Source organism: Branchiostoma lanceolatum, chromosome 12, assembly GCF_035083965.1.
Source record: "Branchiostoma lanceolatum isolate klBraLanc5 chromosome 12, klBraLanc5.hap2, whole genome shotgun sequence".
In the NCBI taxonomy this organism is placed as follows: Eukaryota; Metazoa; Chordata; class Leptocardii; order Amphioxiformes; family Branchiostomatidae; genus Branchiostoma; species Branchiostoma lanceolatum.
In genome coordinates, this window is record NC_089733.1 from 12,142,635 (window position 1) to 12,160,107 (window position 17,473).

General features: G+C 38.9%; 2 protein-coding genes across 3 annotated transcripts in view; both read left to right on the top strand.

Moving 5' to 3' along the window:
* LOC136445853 (LIM and SH3 domain protein 1-like) overlaps nucleotides 1-1,735 on the top strand; it is a 31,323-nt gene extending 29,588 nt beyond the window's left edge. The window contains exon 4 of one of the 2 annotated variants that reach the window (XM_066444043.1): nucleotides 1,307-1,507. In XM_066444043.1, coding sequence (XP_066300140.1) covers nucleotides 1,307-1,492 — 186 coding nt within the window. In that variant the 3' untranslated portion in view covers nucleotides 1,493-1,507. Of the gene's footprint in view, nucleotides 1-1,306 lie in introns of both variants that reach the window. The other variant, XM_066444042.1, reaches the window with a different exon arrangement.
* An 88-nt stretch (nucleotides 1,736-1,823) lies between these two features.
* LOC136445761 (nebulin-like) overlaps nucleotides 1,824-17,473 on the top strand; it is a 51,865-nt gene continuing 36,215 nt past the window's right edge. The window contains exons 1-40 of the mRNA XM_066443898.1: nucleotides 1,824-2,563; nucleotides 3,091-3,303; nucleotides 3,755-3,859; nucleotides 4,084-4,191; nucleotides 4,343-4,450; nucleotides 5,107-5,211; nucleotides 5,439-5,534; nucleotides 6,045-6,257; nucleotides 6,563-6,667; nucleotides 6,826-6,933; nucleotides 7,146-7,247; nucleotides 7,730-7,834; nucleotides 8,115-8,210; nucleotides 8,516-8,728; nucleotides 8,873-8,977; nucleotides 9,132-9,239; nucleotides 9,495-9,602; nucleotides 9,937-10,041; nucleotides 10,191-10,286; nucleotides 10,452-10,664; nucleotides 10,877-10,981; nucleotides 11,173-11,280; nucleotides 11,530-11,637; nucleotides 11,984-12,184; nucleotides 12,334-12,546; nucleotides 12,724-12,828; nucleotides 12,993-13,100; nucleotides 13,359-13,466; nucleotides 13,822-13,926; nucleotides 14,055-14,150; nucleotides 14,392-14,604; nucleotides 14,769-14,873; nucleotides 15,076-15,183; nucleotides 15,451-15,558; nucleotides 15,774-15,878; nucleotides 16,044-16,139; nucleotides 16,453-16,665; nucleotides 16,876-16,980; nucleotides 17,111-17,218; nucleotides 17,344-17,451. Coding sequence (XP_066299995.1) covers nucleotides 2,501-2,563; nucleotides 3,091-3,303; nucleotides 3,755-3,859; nucleotides 4,084-4,191; nucleotides 4,343-4,450; nucleotides 5,107-5,211; nucleotides 5,439-5,534; nucleotides 6,045-6,257; nucleotides 6,563-6,667; nucleotides 6,826-6,933; nucleotides 7,146-7,247; nucleotides 7,730-7,834; nucleotides 8,115-8,210; nucleotides 8,516-8,728; nucleotides 8,873-8,977; nucleotides 9,132-9,239; nucleotides 9,495-9,602; nucleotides 9,937-10,041; nucleotides 10,191-10,286; nucleotides 10,452-10,664; nucleotides 10,877-10,981; nucleotides 11,173-11,280; nucleotides 11,530-11,637; nucleotides 11,984-12,184; nucleotides 12,334-12,546; nucleotides 12,724-12,828; nucleotides 12,993-13,100; nucleotides 13,359-13,466; nucleotides 13,822-13,926; nucleotides 14,055-14,150; nucleotides 14,392-14,604; nucleotides 14,769-14,873; nucleotides 15,076-15,183; nucleotides 15,451-15,558; nucleotides 15,774-15,878; nucleotides 16,044-16,139; nucleotides 16,453-16,665; nucleotides 16,876-16,980; nucleotides 17,111-17,218; nucleotides 17,344-17,451 — 5,001 coding nt within the window. The 5' untranslated portion in view covers nucleotides 1,824-2,500. The remainder of the gene's footprint in view (nucleotides 2,564-3,090; nucleotides 3,304-3,754; nucleotides 3,860-4,083; nucleotides 4,192-4,342; nucleotides 4,451-5,106; nucleotides 5,212-5,438; nucleotides 5,535-6,044; nucleotides 6,258-6,562; nucleotides 6,668-6,825; nucleotides 6,934-7,145; nucleotides 7,248-7,729; nucleotides 7,835-8,114; nucleotides 8,211-8,515; nucleotides 8,729-8,872; nucleotides 8,978-9,131; nucleotides 9,240-9,494; nucleotides 9,603-9,936; nucleotides 10,042-10,190; nucleotides 10,287-10,451; nucleotides 10,665-10,876; nucleotides 10,982-11,172; nucleotides 11,281-11,529; nucleotides 11,638-11,983; nucleotides 12,185-12,333; nucleotides 12,547-12,723; nucleotides 12,829-12,992; nucleotides 13,101-13,358; nucleotides 13,467-13,821; nucleotides 13,927-14,054; nucleotides 14,151-14,391; nucleotides 14,605-14,768; nucleotides 14,874-15,075; nucleotides 15,184-15,450; nucleotides 15,559-15,773; nucleotides 15,879-16,043; nucleotides 16,140-16,452; nucleotides 16,666-16,875; nucleotides 16,981-17,110; nucleotides 17,219-17,343; nucleotides 17,452-17,473) is intronic.

A 17,473-nucleotide genomic window follows, 5' to 3' on the forward strand; every position in this document is an offset into this window, starting at 1 on the left:
TATACATTTTCCAAGCTGCCTTTTTCTGCGTCAAACAGTTTGACACAAAAAAGGACTGCTTAGGAAAATGTAAGGATTTCCCGGTAGCCTCCCCCAGTATCTTTTTGGAGATTTTCTTCTTGCATTTTCGGTTGCTTGCACACCACTTCTATTGTACAGGTGCCCCAGGTTATGGCTGCCAAACTGCAAATATTTTTGATACGTTTCATTCTTTACTGCAAATTATGCATTTTTCTATGAGAAATAATGAATGCAGACTTGATATATGCAACGTAGCATGGGCATTCTATATAAGATTGATGACTTCTTTGCTTTTTTTTCAAAAAACAAAATTTGTGAACTGAGTAACAATGTCTTTCCCATCCTTACATGTTGTTACAACAATTGTTCTTACATGTTGTATTTGTATACAATTGTGAAGAAAATCATTCTACAATGTACGTTTGTTTGGTGAACTGGAAAACTTTTCCGTCACAAGACATTGTCTCATTTCATACCATTTTGTTCTCATTTTATGTTTCATCTTTCTGTTCTAATGATACACAAATGTATTGTTGTCAAAATGTTGTAACTTGCATCGTACATAATGTATTGAATTATGATATGAGTAATCATCTCAGTGTAATAAAGGTGTGCATGTGTACTAATGCATCTCTTCTTATCCCTGCTGGCTTTGCCATACGTTTTTCGGTCCAGAAACTTTCCCCGGTAAAGTTAATCGTAATGCCTTGAATACTTCTAACTTTCCAAGCATTTTTTTCCAGACCAGTTTGACTGCTTGATAGGGTCCTTGGGCCATCCCTTCACCCGTCTCTTATAGAATGTTGTGGGATCTAAGATCTGGAAAAAATGGTTAAAGGAAAGTGTAATTTATTTTCTAGATGTTGGGAAGTAAGTCTTGTTACAAGATGCCCTGAAAATTGACTGGAGATTTTCCAATCTCCAAGCAGATGTTTAGGGAGACCAAATCATTTCGGTTTCCAAGCTACCCTTTTATTTGTCAAAATTCCTCCTCAACTTGGAGATTAGAATTTTCTTGAAAAGGGATGTGCTTCGAAATGTGAGATAAGCACTCAAGAAGAGCTATATATGCATTGTGTATAGTGAGGGAATGGTCCAAAACAAAGGTTGGACTTCCATAGTCCAGAATTTCTTGCTTGACGATAACCAATGGCTACTCCAGTATGTAGTCCTCAGGTCTCTCCCAGTTTAAGTTTTTAGCATGCCGACTGCGATGAGCTTGCGAGTGTTCCCGTGTTCCCATGACAACCCTTGCTCTGTTGACTGTGATTGGTTGGATCTCTAGGTGAAATACCACCAGGCCTACGAGAAGAGCAAGGCGAAGGGGTACACGTCTGTCGTTGACACGCCCGAAAACATCCGCGTCAAGGAGTCAGGAAAGATCGTGAGCCAGGTAGGACAAAAAACATCCCCTTTGAGTGCCGTGGTTTCTCCCGTACTTAGCCTAACATCCCACCATATCCTGGCGTGATTGAAACATACCATGTCTTAACGGGGATATTTTTCTAGGTGATTGATCTACAGGAAGAAGGCTCCAAGGAGGACTCTATCCAAGCAGTGGCTGCTACACATTCTACACCCCAACATTTTATTCATACAAATAAGAAAATATCTGTGACATCTCTATATTTCCTTATACATGCAACCACTACATTAAAGTTCGAAACAACAGGTATCATGCATACCTTACACTTGTACCTGTAGTCAATATTATTAATCTCCAAGTAGATGTTGGGAGGCTAAATTGTTACTTTTCCCTAGCTGGCAGTGAGGCAAGTTTTGTCACAGAAATGACCAGTTAGCAAAACGTAATGAATTAACCTCCTGACATCTGCTTTGAGATTAGATATTGGTACTACAAAAATTGCTGAGTACGAAAGAAGATGGAGATTTTTAAGAGACAACTGGTCCCATGAAAATGGGACACTGCGCGATGTTTTTGACTGCACCAACCTACAAGACTTGCAGTGGACCAGTGTGTGTACGTTTGTGCGCACGTTTGACATCAGGAGTTGAAGCGAGAAGTTCTGGAAACATCAGACTTGCGAGGACAGGTAGCGTTATGGAGACGTGATGGTGAGTGTTTTTAGTATTCTTTGTAGGGCTGCTCCATTCTAAATGTACAAGGGATGTACCAACAAATTTCCAGGTTCAAAAAATCTTTCTTCATAATGGTACAATTTTGCTTGTACACTGTTGAACTTTTAACTCAATTTTCTATGCTGTTGTTTTTTCTCAGTTTGTTTCATGATATAAAGATGAACTGTTTTATCACCCCCAAGCATTTAAGATGGATTGGCCCATAGTTATGACAAATACTAGCACCCAGGGGTGCTTAGAAATGGAATAAACCAAAGCTGAGCAACTCAGTTGCCACTTTGGGATGGCATAATTCCTTCTGGTTTTGAAAGACTCTAATATATGAGGTACTCGGCAGGTGAAGTGCATTGAAGACTATGAGAAGCTTCTGAAGCCAGAGATGCTGCCTGCCGACACTTCGGAAATAATGCGAATGCAGAAAGTACAACAGATGCAGAGCGAGGTACAGGTTGCACTGGGGACACCTGATTGTTTTGTCTGGTATTGCAGGAATTAGATGCGTTTGGGTCTTGAAGCAGAGGAATCCTTCTGTAGTGTTGTCCAGGAACCTGTAGAGATGGAATGTTTTGGTGGTTGCACCGGGCATAGTGGTTACAATGGTTTTGACAGTAGAATTAGCGATTTTGGTGCACCATGAATATCATTGAAAAGGAGGTTGTGAAGCATGTGTTTCATCATAAGAAAGGTGTACACTTATCTATATTGATTTAGTCGAGACATGAGATATTGAAGTGGCATGTTTGGTTGGTTACAAGTGGACTAGCCCCCTGCTGTAGAGCGTGCATAGCTAGGTGGCCCAAGGGCTGTAGAAACAGATGGGCACTGCCTATACACCTAAGGGTTTGGGACTTAAACCTATTGTATGGTTGGTAAAAGAAGAAAGGGGTTTCTTATTTGGTAATCTTGATAGAAGTGCTGGCACAGTCAGTGGCAACTTGTCATAGATTTTCAACCTAACAATTTCTCCAGATTCCATACAAAAAAGAAGTAAAGGAGAGTACAGGGAAGTTCTTCCCTGTCCAAGACACCCCGACATACCAGCATCATCTGCAGCTCACGAAATATCAGAGCGACAATGTCTACATGGATGAAGCTAAGTACATCATGGAGAAGGGGCACAGTCAGTACCCCTTCACTCCTGAGATGACCAGGGTACAGGGTGCAGAAAAAGTCAAATCTGAGGTAAACAAAATTAGCTCAACAAATGTGCAAAACTAATTGTCAATTCTTAAGGGACAAAAATACATGAGAATTTTTTAAGCAAAGAACACTTTCAGCTTCGCTTGACAATTCACATTTTGCTGGAGAATTTTTTATAACCCCTGCTTCTCCTATCAGATTAGTTAGTCCATGCTTTCAGTGAGTTAAGCTTTTCTTGATCATGGTGTTTATGACTTATCGAGAAGAGAGGCTGTTCCAGTCATGTAAACTGTAATCTAAAAGTGGGCTTTGGGTCATGCTTAGTGGTGACAATAGAATACAAAATAATGATATATCCAGGAAGTAAATTGGAATCTTATTTGGCCTTTGGGTCTTGCTATGTGATGACAATAGAGTGAAAAATGATGATATATATCCAGGAAGTTTGGTTTCTTGAATGGCTATTTGTAAGTTTTCCCTTTCCTCAACCCAGCGCCTGTACAAGGAGAGCTATGAGAAATACAAGTCATCCTTTACCCTTCCGCCAGACAGTCCTCTCATTGTCCATGCTAAGAACATGGGTGTGCTGCACAGCGAGGTACTTATACTAGCTTTATGCCGAAATTTTTGTCCATGAAATCCAACATTTCTTTAAACGACTGATTACTTTTTGACGCTTTGCTATGGTGGTGAATTATGCTTCAGAATCTTTCACTAGTCTGACATGCAGTTAATTGCACCTGTAAATTTCATACAAGTGAGAATAAAATTATGGATACCAGTCTTGGGAGTGTAGACATTTTAAGTATTGTGATGTTTCAGATGAAGTACCATGAGCTGTATCAGAAAGAGCTTGGACAGGCCAATAAGATGCCTCCAGACGCCATTCTGCTTAGGGGCGCCAAACAAGCTGTGAAAATAGCCAGCGAGGTTTGTGTCTCGATCACAGAAATGTTCACCACAACAATGATAATTTCTGTCAACTTTTCTGTCAATCTTTCTTCCGGTTGATTTTCAAGCTTACCCAGTTGTTCTGGGATAAGTTTTCAAGTAAAGGAATCGCTTTCTAACTACATTTCAGATTGAATACAGCAAAAAAGCACTCCAGGAGACCCGAAACATGCCATACACTGCAGTTGACTCCCTTGCTTACATGACAGCTAAAGCAGTCTCGAGCATTATCAGTCAGGTATACTTTGCAGGCAATATTTGTATAAAAGGTTTCTGTGTAGGTCATGTCTCGCAAAGTGTTACTGTGGTGCATTCTTTGTCTCAATGTCTCAACTGGTATGGTTTGCAAAGATGTCTGGAAAGCTGTTTTCTCTGTCCTGTGTCTTTCTAGTTACCTCTGAAATATATCTTAACCTTCTCCCTGCTGCCTAACTCTGTACCCAATAGAGAATTGGGTGTCAAATGGCTACTTCAGTGTTAAAGGTTAAGACAGTATCTGGAAAAAAGATGTTGTTTTAGCTTTGTTATACTGGAAGCCCATGGTGTTGTCTTGTTGCTTTTGTCTTCTGTATGTTTACATTGACATCTTGAAGGGATTGTTTGACAGGTTTAGTTGTATCCATGTTTAGGACAATTGTAGTGGTCTATATCATTGTACATGTAGATGTTTGTGTAGAGTCCTCTTATCTGATCTCCAAGTCCAAGGTGTTCGATAGGGGTATGTACAAGTCTGTGTCTGCGACTTGAACTTCAATTTCAAAGACATGATGAGTGTCAGAAATATGTTGACCTCTAGGTCTGGTGTACAATCTGGTTTAGTTTAATGAAAACCTGAGTCAGCTCCTCTTGTTTACAATCTGTTACGACTGTTGCCATCTTCGTTTTCTTCTTTAGGTGAACTATACCAAGCAGCTTGGCAAGACTCTATCGCAGTACAATATGACAGCAGATACACCGTCAATCAAGCAGGCTAAGAAGGCACAGCAGATACAGAGCCAAGTAGGACAACTGCAATGAAAAGTCAAATTTCTCTGACACAGAATTTTATCACATAATAGCAATAAATAAATGAATCGACTGAATAGATTCTCTAAAGGGTCAGATGTTTCAGATAGCATCCACTATCATTCATTGGTAGCTGAGAATGAATTACTAGTATTTGATCATTTCCTCATTTCCTACGTTCTCAAGAATTTTGAGGTAGTGAAGACTTTCTATCTTTTCAGAATGACTACACCAAAGACAGGCCCTCCAAGTACACCACAGTGTACGACTCTCCACTCATGAAACAGGCTTCGAAGCTGTCCAAGATACAGAGTGATGTATGTTTAATTCTGAACCATATTCCTAATTATTTAGTGTGTTGTTGTTAATTCCTGTAAGAGTCCTACAAAACTGTGGAGCATGCTAAAGATGCAGCAGTCTTGATCTTTAGAGTTTAGAGTCATAGGCTTGACTAGAAATTCAAGTTTCCATTTAATTGATAAACTTACAATGTAGTGCATCTTTTTGCTTTGTATACTTTTTTGAGTAGTAAGATACATGTCAACAATTTCTCTTGGTGTACATGTGAGGCTTAGCAGTTGTGTCAAGTACTGTTTCTAGACACCGTTATAGCAGCTAGTTGTAGAGTCATTGCTTCGTCCCATTCTAGTTGTCAGATGTCTTGGTTTAGTTCCTTAAAAGTGGGAATTATTGTTTTCCTTTGAATCCTGACCCAAACCCTTTGCAATTAGGATGATCTGGTAGATGACACGGCAACTTATGAACACATACCAGATTGCCTAACCTTAACACAAGTGTGTTTTATGAATTGATCCACCCTAATGCAGATCCCCTACAAAAAGGAAGTGAAGGAGAGTACAGGAACGTTCTTCCATGTCGAAGACACGCCGACATACCAGCACCATCTTCAGCTCACTAAGTATGAGAGCGACAATGTCTACAAGGATGAAGCTAAGGACATCATGCAGAGGGGACACAGTCAGTACCCCTTCACTCCAGAGATGTTTCTGGTCGGAGATGCTGAGAGGATCAAATCTGAGGTAGAATTGACCTCCAAACTTTGGTGTACATCTTTGTAATTTGCTTCAAGACTGTGGTGCTTTCTTCTGATGTCTTATATTGATCTTCAAGTGGTTTTGTTGTTTTTCTCAAGGTTTGATGTAACAGTTACTCAAGCAATTGGATAGATTTTGAAAACAGACATTACAGGTAGCATCCACTACCTTTGCCAGAGTGACTGAGCAAGATTCTTGATCCAGTTGCTTGAGTAACTGTGTTATCTTGCATATCTTATTGCCTGGATGTCTAACATTCATTGACATGTGATGTGTTTCTTTTGTTGTAGCGCCTGTACAAGGCCAACTATGAAAAGTGGAAGTCAGCCTACACTATGCACGCGGATGAACCCAGTATCACCCGTGCTAAGGATATGGCATCTCTTTCCAGTGAGGTACTTCAACTATGGACACCATATTTTCAACATTGACATCTTCCTGTCTTTTCTTTTCCAAGAATTTATACTGTTTCAATCCAGAGAGTAATAACTTTGACTCTCGGCATCTTTGTTGTTTTTGTATTACATTGGTTTTGACAATGAGGTCTTTTCAGAATACGTACCGAAAAGTGTATGAAGACAGCAAGGCACAGGGCAATACTATGCCAGCAGATGCCATAAACATTAAGAGAGCCAAGGAGGCTATGGAGATTTCCAGTGAGGTGTGTGCAGCTAGCTTCTGTATCATTGTATTACTAGACGTTATAATCTACTGTATCTTTTTTGAATGTTATACTCTAATGTATCTTTAAGCTAATGTATCTACCCATTGAAACTGATTCAATTATGAATGTAAGTCAGAAACAATGTAATACTGTCTTTTCAACATTGAAGAAGTCATTGACAGCTATCCTTGCATATTGTTTCTCGACAGATCAACTATGTGAAGAAAGCCAGGAAAGACAACAAGCCTCACATTGCTGTGGACTCCCTGTCCTACATGACAGCCAAGGCAGTAAATGGTCTTGTTAGTCAGGTACTGATGTGTGTTTAGATTTGAATTGTTGTGTCAAAAGTTCTATTGAATGTGTTTGTCAACAATATAAATGTACTGGTATGCCCTGTAGTTTAAGTCTAAGACTTTGAATTGCAGTTACTCCTAAGGGAGTTTTACATGTTCGCTTGTGTATGTAATGTGGCAGCTTTAGCAACAGTTGCTTCAAGGTGTACAAGGTGGTCTTCATAGTCGTGCTTGGTAATTCAGTCAAATAGTACACTTTTGCCCTGAAGAACTGTTTTGTCTTTAGTTTCATTCGATTTTTCTTTTTTTTTCTTACATAGTTGTCCGAAGTTTTTAGTGATTGAGTTATAGATTTCTGTGAAATCTGTATATTTGTCAATGTATGTTTTGCCCAATTGCAAATGTTCATCAGGTTGTACCGGGATTGTCTATTTTAGGCGTTATCATGAAGGTATTGATGTTCTTAACCACCAATTTGAAATGAATATTTGCTCCAGGTGAAATACAAGGAGCACCTTGACAAGGCATTGGCAAGCTACAGTCTTCCCTCTGACACTCCAGAAATCCTGCAAGCCAAGAAGGTCCAGCAGCTTCAGAGTCAGGTAGACATGGAATTTTTTTCTTCATCAGAGGTCTTGTTTAGATCACTTTTTGCGCCAAATAACAGTTACATGTACTAAATTAAAAGCAACTGGATGAAATTTGCAAACAGTCAGACATTGCTGACAGCATCCACTGTCTTTTGTCAGTATTTGGCTCATCTTATTACATGTACCTGGATGTCTAACTTTCATCAACGAATCACTTTTGGTATTATCATAGTCTCACTTCAAGTTTGGATCATTCCTTCACAATGATTAGAATGTTTGTGTTATTTTCTAGCACCGTTACACCAAGGACAAGCCATCGAAGTACACCACTGTGTATGAGACTCCACTGATGATGCAAGCTTCCAAGGTCTCAAAGATGCAGAGTGATGTATGTTAACTGCTTCTTACATGTTCCTTGTGACAGTTCATGATCTCTTTTAATTAATTAGTTTTCTTTTAGGAACGATGCAATTTTAGATACACACTACTGTGTTTCATGTCACCTTACTAACTTAAAGGTCCTTCCCATATAGGGCTTTTGTAAAATGTATCTTTCCATTACAATGCTTTGATACCATATTCGTGTCAGGAGAATCCCTATTTTTTTTCATCCATGGTTTTCATTTCTACATTCTTCTTCTTGGAGGCTATGTTGCAGGGACAATTAAAAAAAAAATTGGTTTGCCCATACAGATTCCTTACAAAAAGGAAGTAAAGGAGAGTACAGGAAGCTTCTTCCATGTCGAAGACACTCCGGCATACCAGCACCAGCTACAGCTCACTAAGTATGAGAGTGACAATAAGTACAAGGATGAGGCTAAAGACATCATGCAGAGGGGACACAGTCAGTACCCCTTCACTCCTGAGTTTTCCAGGGTGGAAGATGCTGAAAAGATCAAATCTGAGGTACAAAAGAATTGAAAAATTGTTCACAACATTTTGCACAGCAGCTGTAATTGCTGTTAGCAGCTTTATGTTAGCCATGTGTTTAATTTTTCAATGACTAAAAGGTACAAATTCAGGACAAATCTTTCTTTGGTCTTGTTTCAGCAATTGTACAAGGCCAACTATGAGAAGTATAAGACTGGCTATACCATGCACGTTGATGACCCCAAGATTGTCCATGCCAAGGAGGTGGCTTCACTTCAGAGCGAGGTATGACCTTTTTTTTGACACCAAGCTTTTCACTGCCTAACAGTTGTTTTTAAGTCAAGTTTTCTGAAATTTTTTCCAGGCAATGTTTGTTTGGAAATTTTGATGTGATTTCTTTGTTCTAACAAAACTTTTTCAATCTCTTTAAACATTTCAGAACAAGTACAAGGAGCAGTATGAGAAGGACAAAGAACAGGGAAAGTCTTTAACTGTGGATTCTGTGAACGTCCTGAGAGCCAAAGATGCCATGATGATGGCAAGTGAGGTGGGTTGTAGTGTCTGTATCAGGCTCCATTACTAGTAGTCAAGTTCACAAAACGTCTGGTAGAAATGAGTAGAGACAGTGAGTGTTATTTTGAAGTGGATGGCCTCATTTTTTTTAGCCTGCTGGTTCGTATCTTTTTCTCGATATCATATTCTTAAAGATTACCTAGTGAGTACACCAAAAATGCATGATGGAGTTTTAGTTCTTTGAATTAACTTTGTCTTGGGAGAATTAATGTTGCTTGTTTATTGACAGATCCGATACATGAAGGAAGCTCAGAAAGTGGCACAAAGGACACCATTCAATGCAGTGGATTCATTGGCTTACATGACAGCTAAGGCAGTTTCAAACCTTAACAGTCAGGTACACTTTTATGATCCTTTGTTATTCTTGGTGGTATCATAGTTTCAACTTACTAAGAATTGTTTTGAATTTGGTTTCATTGAACTTTTTATATATTACTGATACCAGCTACATGTAGTGAGAGTTTTTTGAACAGTTTTCCTGAATATTTTGAACGGTATTTTTTTTGTTTCACAGTATTGTCTTTGTCTGCACTTGACTAACTGAAAGTAGTAGTTTCTGTAGTAGTTAGTGTAGCTGTAGTAATGTTAGTGAAGCTTGTGGTCTTTGATTATCTTTAGAGTTTCTGCCGTTTGCCTGTTGTAACATTATGACTGCCGTTTCAATTTCACAGCTGAAGTACACTGAAAAGCTACGTGAAGCTTTGAGTGAGTACCAGATCACAGCCGATGTACCTGCAATTAAGGAGGCAAGGAGGGCACAGCAGATTCAAAGCCAGGTAGGTGAAAGTGATTGGTCAAAACTTCTCAGATTCGCTTTAAACGGTTTCCTAGGTTTTGCATTGAGAACTTTGAATTCTCAACTTTGTATGACTAGTTCAGGTTCTGTCTGTTTTCAATATGAAGAATGATTTATTGTCTTTTTCAGCACAACTATACCAAGGACAAGCCATCAAAGTACACCACTGTGTATGAGACACCCCTTATGATGCAAGCCTCTAAAGCCGCGAAGATGCAGAGTGATGTACATGTTCAGCTTTTCTGTGTGGATTTTCCTTTGAGAACCATGCAGTCTTATATGCATTACTTCAAGATGTTGCATTATTTAAGACATTGCTATTTTTCATGTGTTATTTTTACCAGTGCTGACTTTGTTTCATAGCTTTTTTTAATCTGTGAAATATAACAGATTCCCTACAAGAAGGAAGTAAAGGAGAGTACAGGCAAGTTCTTCCCTGTCCAAATCACCCCGACATACCAGCACATGTTGGAGCTCACTAAGTATGAGAGCGACCATAAGTACAAGGATGAGGCTAAGGACATCATGCAGCGGGGACACAGTCAGTACCCCTTCACTCCTGAGATGTTTCTGGTGGAAGATGCAGAAAAGATCAAATCACAGGTACGAGAATGATAGAATCTTACTTGTACTTATTTATCTTTAAGTTTATTGAATCATTCCTGGTACAAGTAATTCAAATGTGATTGATTGTAGTTTGTTTCTCCATTTGATAGTCCTGTCTGAAAGTTTGCCTGAATCAGATGATTGTACTACTGTAGCAAAGTTGAAAGTACAATGTATATGACAGTCTGTTTTTTGTAATTTTGCTCCAGCGCTTGTACAAGGAAAACTATGAGAAGTGGAAGTCCAGGTACACCATGCAAGTTGACGACCCTCAGATTGTCCATGCCAGGGAGGTGGCTTCACTTCAGAGCGAGGTACGATGACCATTTGTTGGCAGTCATTATGTCAAAGATTCTTTTTACAGTCACAGTTTTTACCTTTTACCTCTCACTTTCTAAAGTTCCTCTGTACAATGTAACTTTCAGAAGAAGTTGATTTTGAATTTGGTTTCTTTAGAATTTTGTGAACCCTGCTTTCAATTTCTCATTCTCTTGAAACCTTTCAGAACAAATACAAGGAGCAGTATGAGAAGGACAAAGAACAGGGGAAGTCTCTAACTGTGGATTCTGTCAACATTCAGAGGGCCAAAGATGCCATGGAAATGGCAAGTCAGGTGGGTGTAAGATTAATGTCTCTCAGTTTGGTTAAAGCAAAGAACAGGGGAAGCATTGACTGTATTGAAAGGAAAGACATGGACAGTGCTACTTGTAGGATTGTAAAGGGGGAGTAAAGTGTACAACATTTTTTTCTAGAATTCCACTCTAAAATGCAAAAGATCTTAAAGTATGCCCATGTTGTGTAGTCAATCAATGTTGATACCTGAACTCCTGGTTTGTTGTAAGAATTTTTGGTTTGTCAACAGATCAATTACATCAAGGAAGCCAAGAAAGTGGCTCAGCGGAACACTCACGGTGCTGTGGACTCCTTAGGCTATCTGACAGCTAAAGCAGTTTCCAACCTCACCAGTCAGGTATATTCTGGTCTTCTGCAGCTCCTGTTGGCATTGTTGTTTTTAAGTGTTCATCTTTCCATTAAAGTTTTTTTTTGTCTAAGGATGATTTCAGTGAAGTGTGTTGTTTTTTAATTCGTCAAAAGTTACCATACAATGCTACTGTTTACATCATTTCTAGGAGAGTGAAGTTTTGCTTTTGGCATATCTGTGTGTGTTATAATGTTTCAACCTTTCCAGAACACAGTCAACTCTGCCATCTCTGATTGCCTTGGTTTACAAAGTGATTTCTAGTATCTTTTTGTGATTGCTGGTTCGTAACATGGTTCTTATGATAACAGTGGATGCTTCTTGAACCTAACTCTAGGTGAAGTACACAGAGAAGCTCCGTGAGGCTCTGTCACAGTTCCAGATCACACCAGACATGCCATCGATTCTGGAGGCGCGGAGGGTGCAGGAGATACAAAGTCAGCACAACTACACCAAAGACAAGCCATCAAAGTACACCACTGTGTATGAAACACCCCTTATGATGCAAGCTTGTAAAGCTGCAAAGTGGCAAAGTGATGTACGTATTCAGCTTGTTTGATTTCATTCTTTAATCCTTCAGTGGTTTTCCTTATAGAAACATGCAATATTAGATGCATACTTTAAACACGCTGAATTGTTTCAAGACAGTTTACCTTTTTTTCTTTTATCTTATAATTACCATGACAGATTCCCTATAAGAAGGAAGTGAAAGAGAGTACAGGCAAGTTCTTCCCTGTCCAAGTCACCCCGACATACCAGCACATGTTGGAGCTCACTAAGTATGAGAGTGACCATAAGTACAAGGACGAGGCTAAGGACATCATGCAGAGGGGACACAGTCAGTACCCCTTCACTCCTGAGATGTTTCTGGTGGAAGATGCAGAGAAGATAAAATCACAGGTACAAGCTTATATAATCTTTATTTTCCCTTTTTTATCCCTAATTCAGATGATAACAGAGAGTCTGTTTCTCCTTTTGACATAGTCTAGCCAGAAGTCTGATCTCAATTAAATGTCTTTACTGTTTTAAAATGTCAAAGTTTAAATCTGTAATCTTTTCTTAAATTTTTTTTCTCAGCGCTTGTACAAGGAAAACTATGAGAAGTGGAAGTCCAGGTACACCATGCAAGTTGACGACCCTCAGATCGTTCATGCAAAAGAGGTGGCTTCACTTCAGAGCGAGGTAAAACATTTGAAGCACATGTCTGTCTTTGCCTTGTTCAATAGACTTGCTTGGATATAGTGGTAAACAAGCATTTTGAATTTAATGGCATTTTCTTGATTGCTTTCCTTCAATATTTCTTATAATCTTAGTAATACATTCATTTGTTAAAACCAATTTCTCAGAACAAGTACAAGGAGCAGTATGAGAAGGACAAAGAACAGGGGAAGTCCCTAACTGTGGATTCTGTCAACGTCGTGAGAGCCAAAGATGCCATGGAATTGGCAAGTGAGGTGGGTTAAAAATGTCTATGAGATGGTTAAGATGAACAGGAATACATTGCAAGTGGCTGGAATTTAGAATATAGAAAGAGAGGACAATGTTATTTGTAGGATCATAGTAATGTGTAGAATATTTTCTTGTAGAATTCACTGTCAAAAATGCATTACAGTCAGGGTTTTCATATTATGATTCAATGCTGATACCTCCTGGTTTGTTGTAAGATTGTCTGGTTTGTTAATCATTAATATCTATCTATTATCATTATTTAGATCAATTACATCAAGGAAGCCAAGAAAGTGGCTCAGCGCAACACTCACGGTGCTGTGGACTCCTTGGGCTATCTGACAGCTAAAGCAGTTTCCAACCTCACCAGTCAGGTAGATTCTGGTCTTCCACAGCTCTTGTCATTTGGTTGTTTTTGTTCGTCCATTTTTGTCTAAGGAAAATTTAGCTTTAGAAAGATGATGTGTTTTGTTGTCTAGCTTATTAATACATTGTTGTGTGCCATAGACCTTTTCTGAATTTTTCCATCATGCACCTAAGAGTGAAGAACTGTTATTTCATGTCTGTCTGTGTGTGCTCCTGACCTTCGTGGACCCAGTAAAATCTGCCATCTCTGATTGCCAATTATTATAGAAAGGGATTTGTATTAGAACATTTGTTTATGATTGTTGGTTTGTACCATGGGCCTAATGCATTATAACATTGGATGCTTCTTCAACCTACTCGTAGGTGAAGTACACAGAGAAGCTCCGCGAGGCTCTGTCACAGTTCCAGATCACACCAGACATGCCATCGATTCTGGAGGCACGAAGGGTGCAGGACATACAAAGTCAGGTAAACAATGTCTTTAATGTTCCCATTATTTTTCTCTGAATGTTTTGGTTGTTTTTCTACCTGTTGCTGATTTCATCAGTATTGAATTTGATGCAAAACAACTGGGAAAATGTTGATATTTTTTTCAGCACAACTACACAAAGGACAGGCCTACAAAGTACACTACTGTACATGACACCCCTCTCTTAAAGCAAGCTGCCAACATGGCCAAATGGCAGAGTGATGTAAGTGTAGATTTCCACACTTTGAGACAATTCTCTTGCTGCTTTTCTTTGGTTTAGGTCACTCCGTTTCAGACATTGTATGTATGTAATCTTTGAAGAAAACTACATGTATCATAATGTTTCCTCAGAAAAATTTTAAGTTTCTGATAAAAAGTATATCCTTTAGAGTCTTGCTTTTACCATAGCCATAACTTTGTCTTAGTTATTGTCTATACATAACCTCCCTGGTTTATGGTTACAGGTACCATACAAAAAAGATGTAAAGGAGAGTACAGGCAAGTTCTTCCCTGTCCAAGTCACCCCGACATACCAGCACATGTTGGAGCTCACCAAGTATGAAAGCGACCATAAGTACAAGGACGAGGCAAAGTACATCATGGAGCATGGACACAGTCAGTACCCCTTCACTCCTGAGATGTTCAGAGTCGATGATGCTGAAAAGATCAAATCTGAGGTAAGATAAAAGATGATGTGTCTGAATGATTACTCAAGTTTTCTTTCAAAGGGATTGAAGAGAAATTCTAGGAGTCAGATTTATTATAAATCAAATTTTTAAAGACATGATATAGTACATTCATAACATATTAAAAAGTAATGTGCTTTTTATTCTTATTGTAGCACCTGTACAAGGCCAACTATGAGAAGTATAAGACAGGCTACACCATGCTTGTTGATGACCCCCACATTGTCCATGCCAGGGAGGTGGCATCATTGCAGAGCGAGGTATGTGTACTATAGATTCGTAAAATGTCAATCATTTTTACATGCTATGCAGGAATTTATATATCATTACCTATGGACATACATGTATTTGACAGCAGATATTGGAAAAGATAGTCATATTTGAACTTGTTCTTTTCATTGATCTGTTTTATAAAGGAAGCTTATGATGTTGTACAACAATGTACCTCTTGGAACCCCTTAGAACAAATACAAGGAGCAGTATGAGAAGGACAAAGAACAGGGGAAGTCTCTAACTGTGGATGCTGTGATCATTCGGGGAGCCAAAGATGCCATGGAAATGGCTAGTGAGGTGGGTTAAATATATTTGTTTTCACACATTCAAGTCTTGGTCAAGTCTGCTTATAGTAGGCCATAGATAAAAGTGAAAGAGAAATGGTCAATATGACACATGTTAGTTACTTGTAATGTATTTGTGATATTCAGTCTTTTGTATTAAAGATTATAATAGAAAATTGTTGAAGAAGTGATTTTTTTTGTATTTAGATAACTACCTTAAATACTTTAACATCTGTTCATTGAGGTGTCTTGTGGACTGAAAATTTTGATTTCCTGACAGATCAAGTACATGGAGGAAGCTCGCAAAGAGGCCCAGAAGAAACCATTCAATGCAGTGGACTCATTGGCCTATCTGACGGTCAAAGCAGTTTCAGACCTTAACAGCCAGGTATATAGTATAGACTGCCTTGTTTAGGTTTTGTTCTTGTTGTGTGAGGTGCTCAGCTTTTCAGGAATAAAGTTCAGCGAGTGAATGAAACAAAGTTCATTGTTGTTTTGAAGCTCCTATCCTATTACACTTGGAAAGTTTCAAGAAATGGGATTTAAAGAACCTCACTTTGTGATTATTCTGCAACGATTTGAAATTGTGTTCGTTCTTTTCAGGTGAAGTACACGGAGAAGCTTCCCAAGGCTTTGAGTCAGTACCACATCTCTGCTGACATCCCTGCCATCAAAGAGGCTCGGAGGGCTCAGGAGATTCAAAGCCAGGTAGACCATCTAGAAACTCTAAATAATCTGATTCTGGTTTCTCCTTTGATTAAGATGTTAGCATTTTTCTTCTTCTGTATCTGTACATCTATTTAGCCGGTGTAACTGTCCTTCACCATCTTAGGTTGCCTCCACGTAAACTTTACATTTTCTTATCTTTTCCAGTATAACTACACCAAGGACAGGCCTACCAGCTACACCACTGTGTATGAGACTCCTCTCATGAAGCAAGCAGAGCTAGTGGCCAAGCAGCAAAGTGATGTATGTTTTCAGTTACAAACTTTGTTGCATTGTCATTTTTTGTCTGTTTAAGTTTATTTTGTACTCATGCATCAATTAAATGGGCATTTATAAAGTTTTTATTTGGCAAAAACTTTCCTTCGGTAACTTTCATTCTTTTTAGTGACTGTTTCATTTTGACAGGTTTATTCAGTAGACAAACAGGTACAGGCCTCATGGCAGCCCTAGGGCTGAATTAACAGGCTTGTTTACAATATCAATAATCAAATTTACATATACATAAAAGCATTTCATTGTTACCATCACAATTAATTTCCGGGTGTTAAATTTTCAGCATCTCTACAAAAAGGAAGTAAAGGAGAGTACAGGCAAGTTCTTCCCTGTCCAAGTCACCCCGACATACCAGCACATGCTGGACCTCACTAAATATGAGAGCGACCATAAGTACAAAGAGGAAGCTAAAGTGATCATGGAGCAAGGACACAGTCAGTACCCCTTCACTCCTGAGATGACCAGGGTAGAGGATGCAGAAAAAGTCAAGTCTGAGGTATGGCTTTTTAGAAGAGAAGTAATTTTTTTTCCTGTTGACTTATCAGTGTTTCAGAAGTAGCTTTGAAACAGCTGATTTAAAAAAAGAAATTCTTGTCGAATTATCAGTGTTTTAGAAGTACATGTAGCTTTGGAACAGGTAATTTTTTGTAGTCAATGTGTTAGTGAGTACATGATGAAACTAAAAGTCTTTTTTTGTCTTCTTTAGCGCTTGTATAGGGAAAACTATGAGAAGTGGAAGTCCAGGTACACCATGCTCGTTGACGACCCCAAGATTGTCCAGGCCAAAGAAGTGGCTATATTGCAGAGCGAGGTACATGTACTACTATATGCTTCTTGGATTTCCTTAAAGTTATTGTCTTTATTAGTATCTGTTCATCTCTTATCATTGGGAAATATATTTGAGTGGCAAGTTGGTGCTGATTAACATTATTTCTTTTTAGAACAAATACAAGGAGCAGTATGAGAGGGACAAAGGACAGGGGAAGTCTCTAACTGTGGATTCTGTGAATGTCCTGAGAGCCAAAGATGCCATGGAATTGGCAAGTGAGGTGGGTCAAAATTGACTCTTGGTGAATTATTTGATGTTTTTGGTTTATTTCATGTTCCATCAGTTTTAGTTGTCATTGATTTTGAAATTGATTTGCAGTGCTGAGATTGTTTTCTGTTTTAACAGATCAACTACGTCAAGGAGGCTCGGAAAGTTGCTCATCGGAACACTCACGGTGGTGTGGACTCTTTGGGCTATCTGACAGCTAAAGCAGTTTCCAACCTCACCAGTCAGGTAGATTCTGGTCTTCTGCATC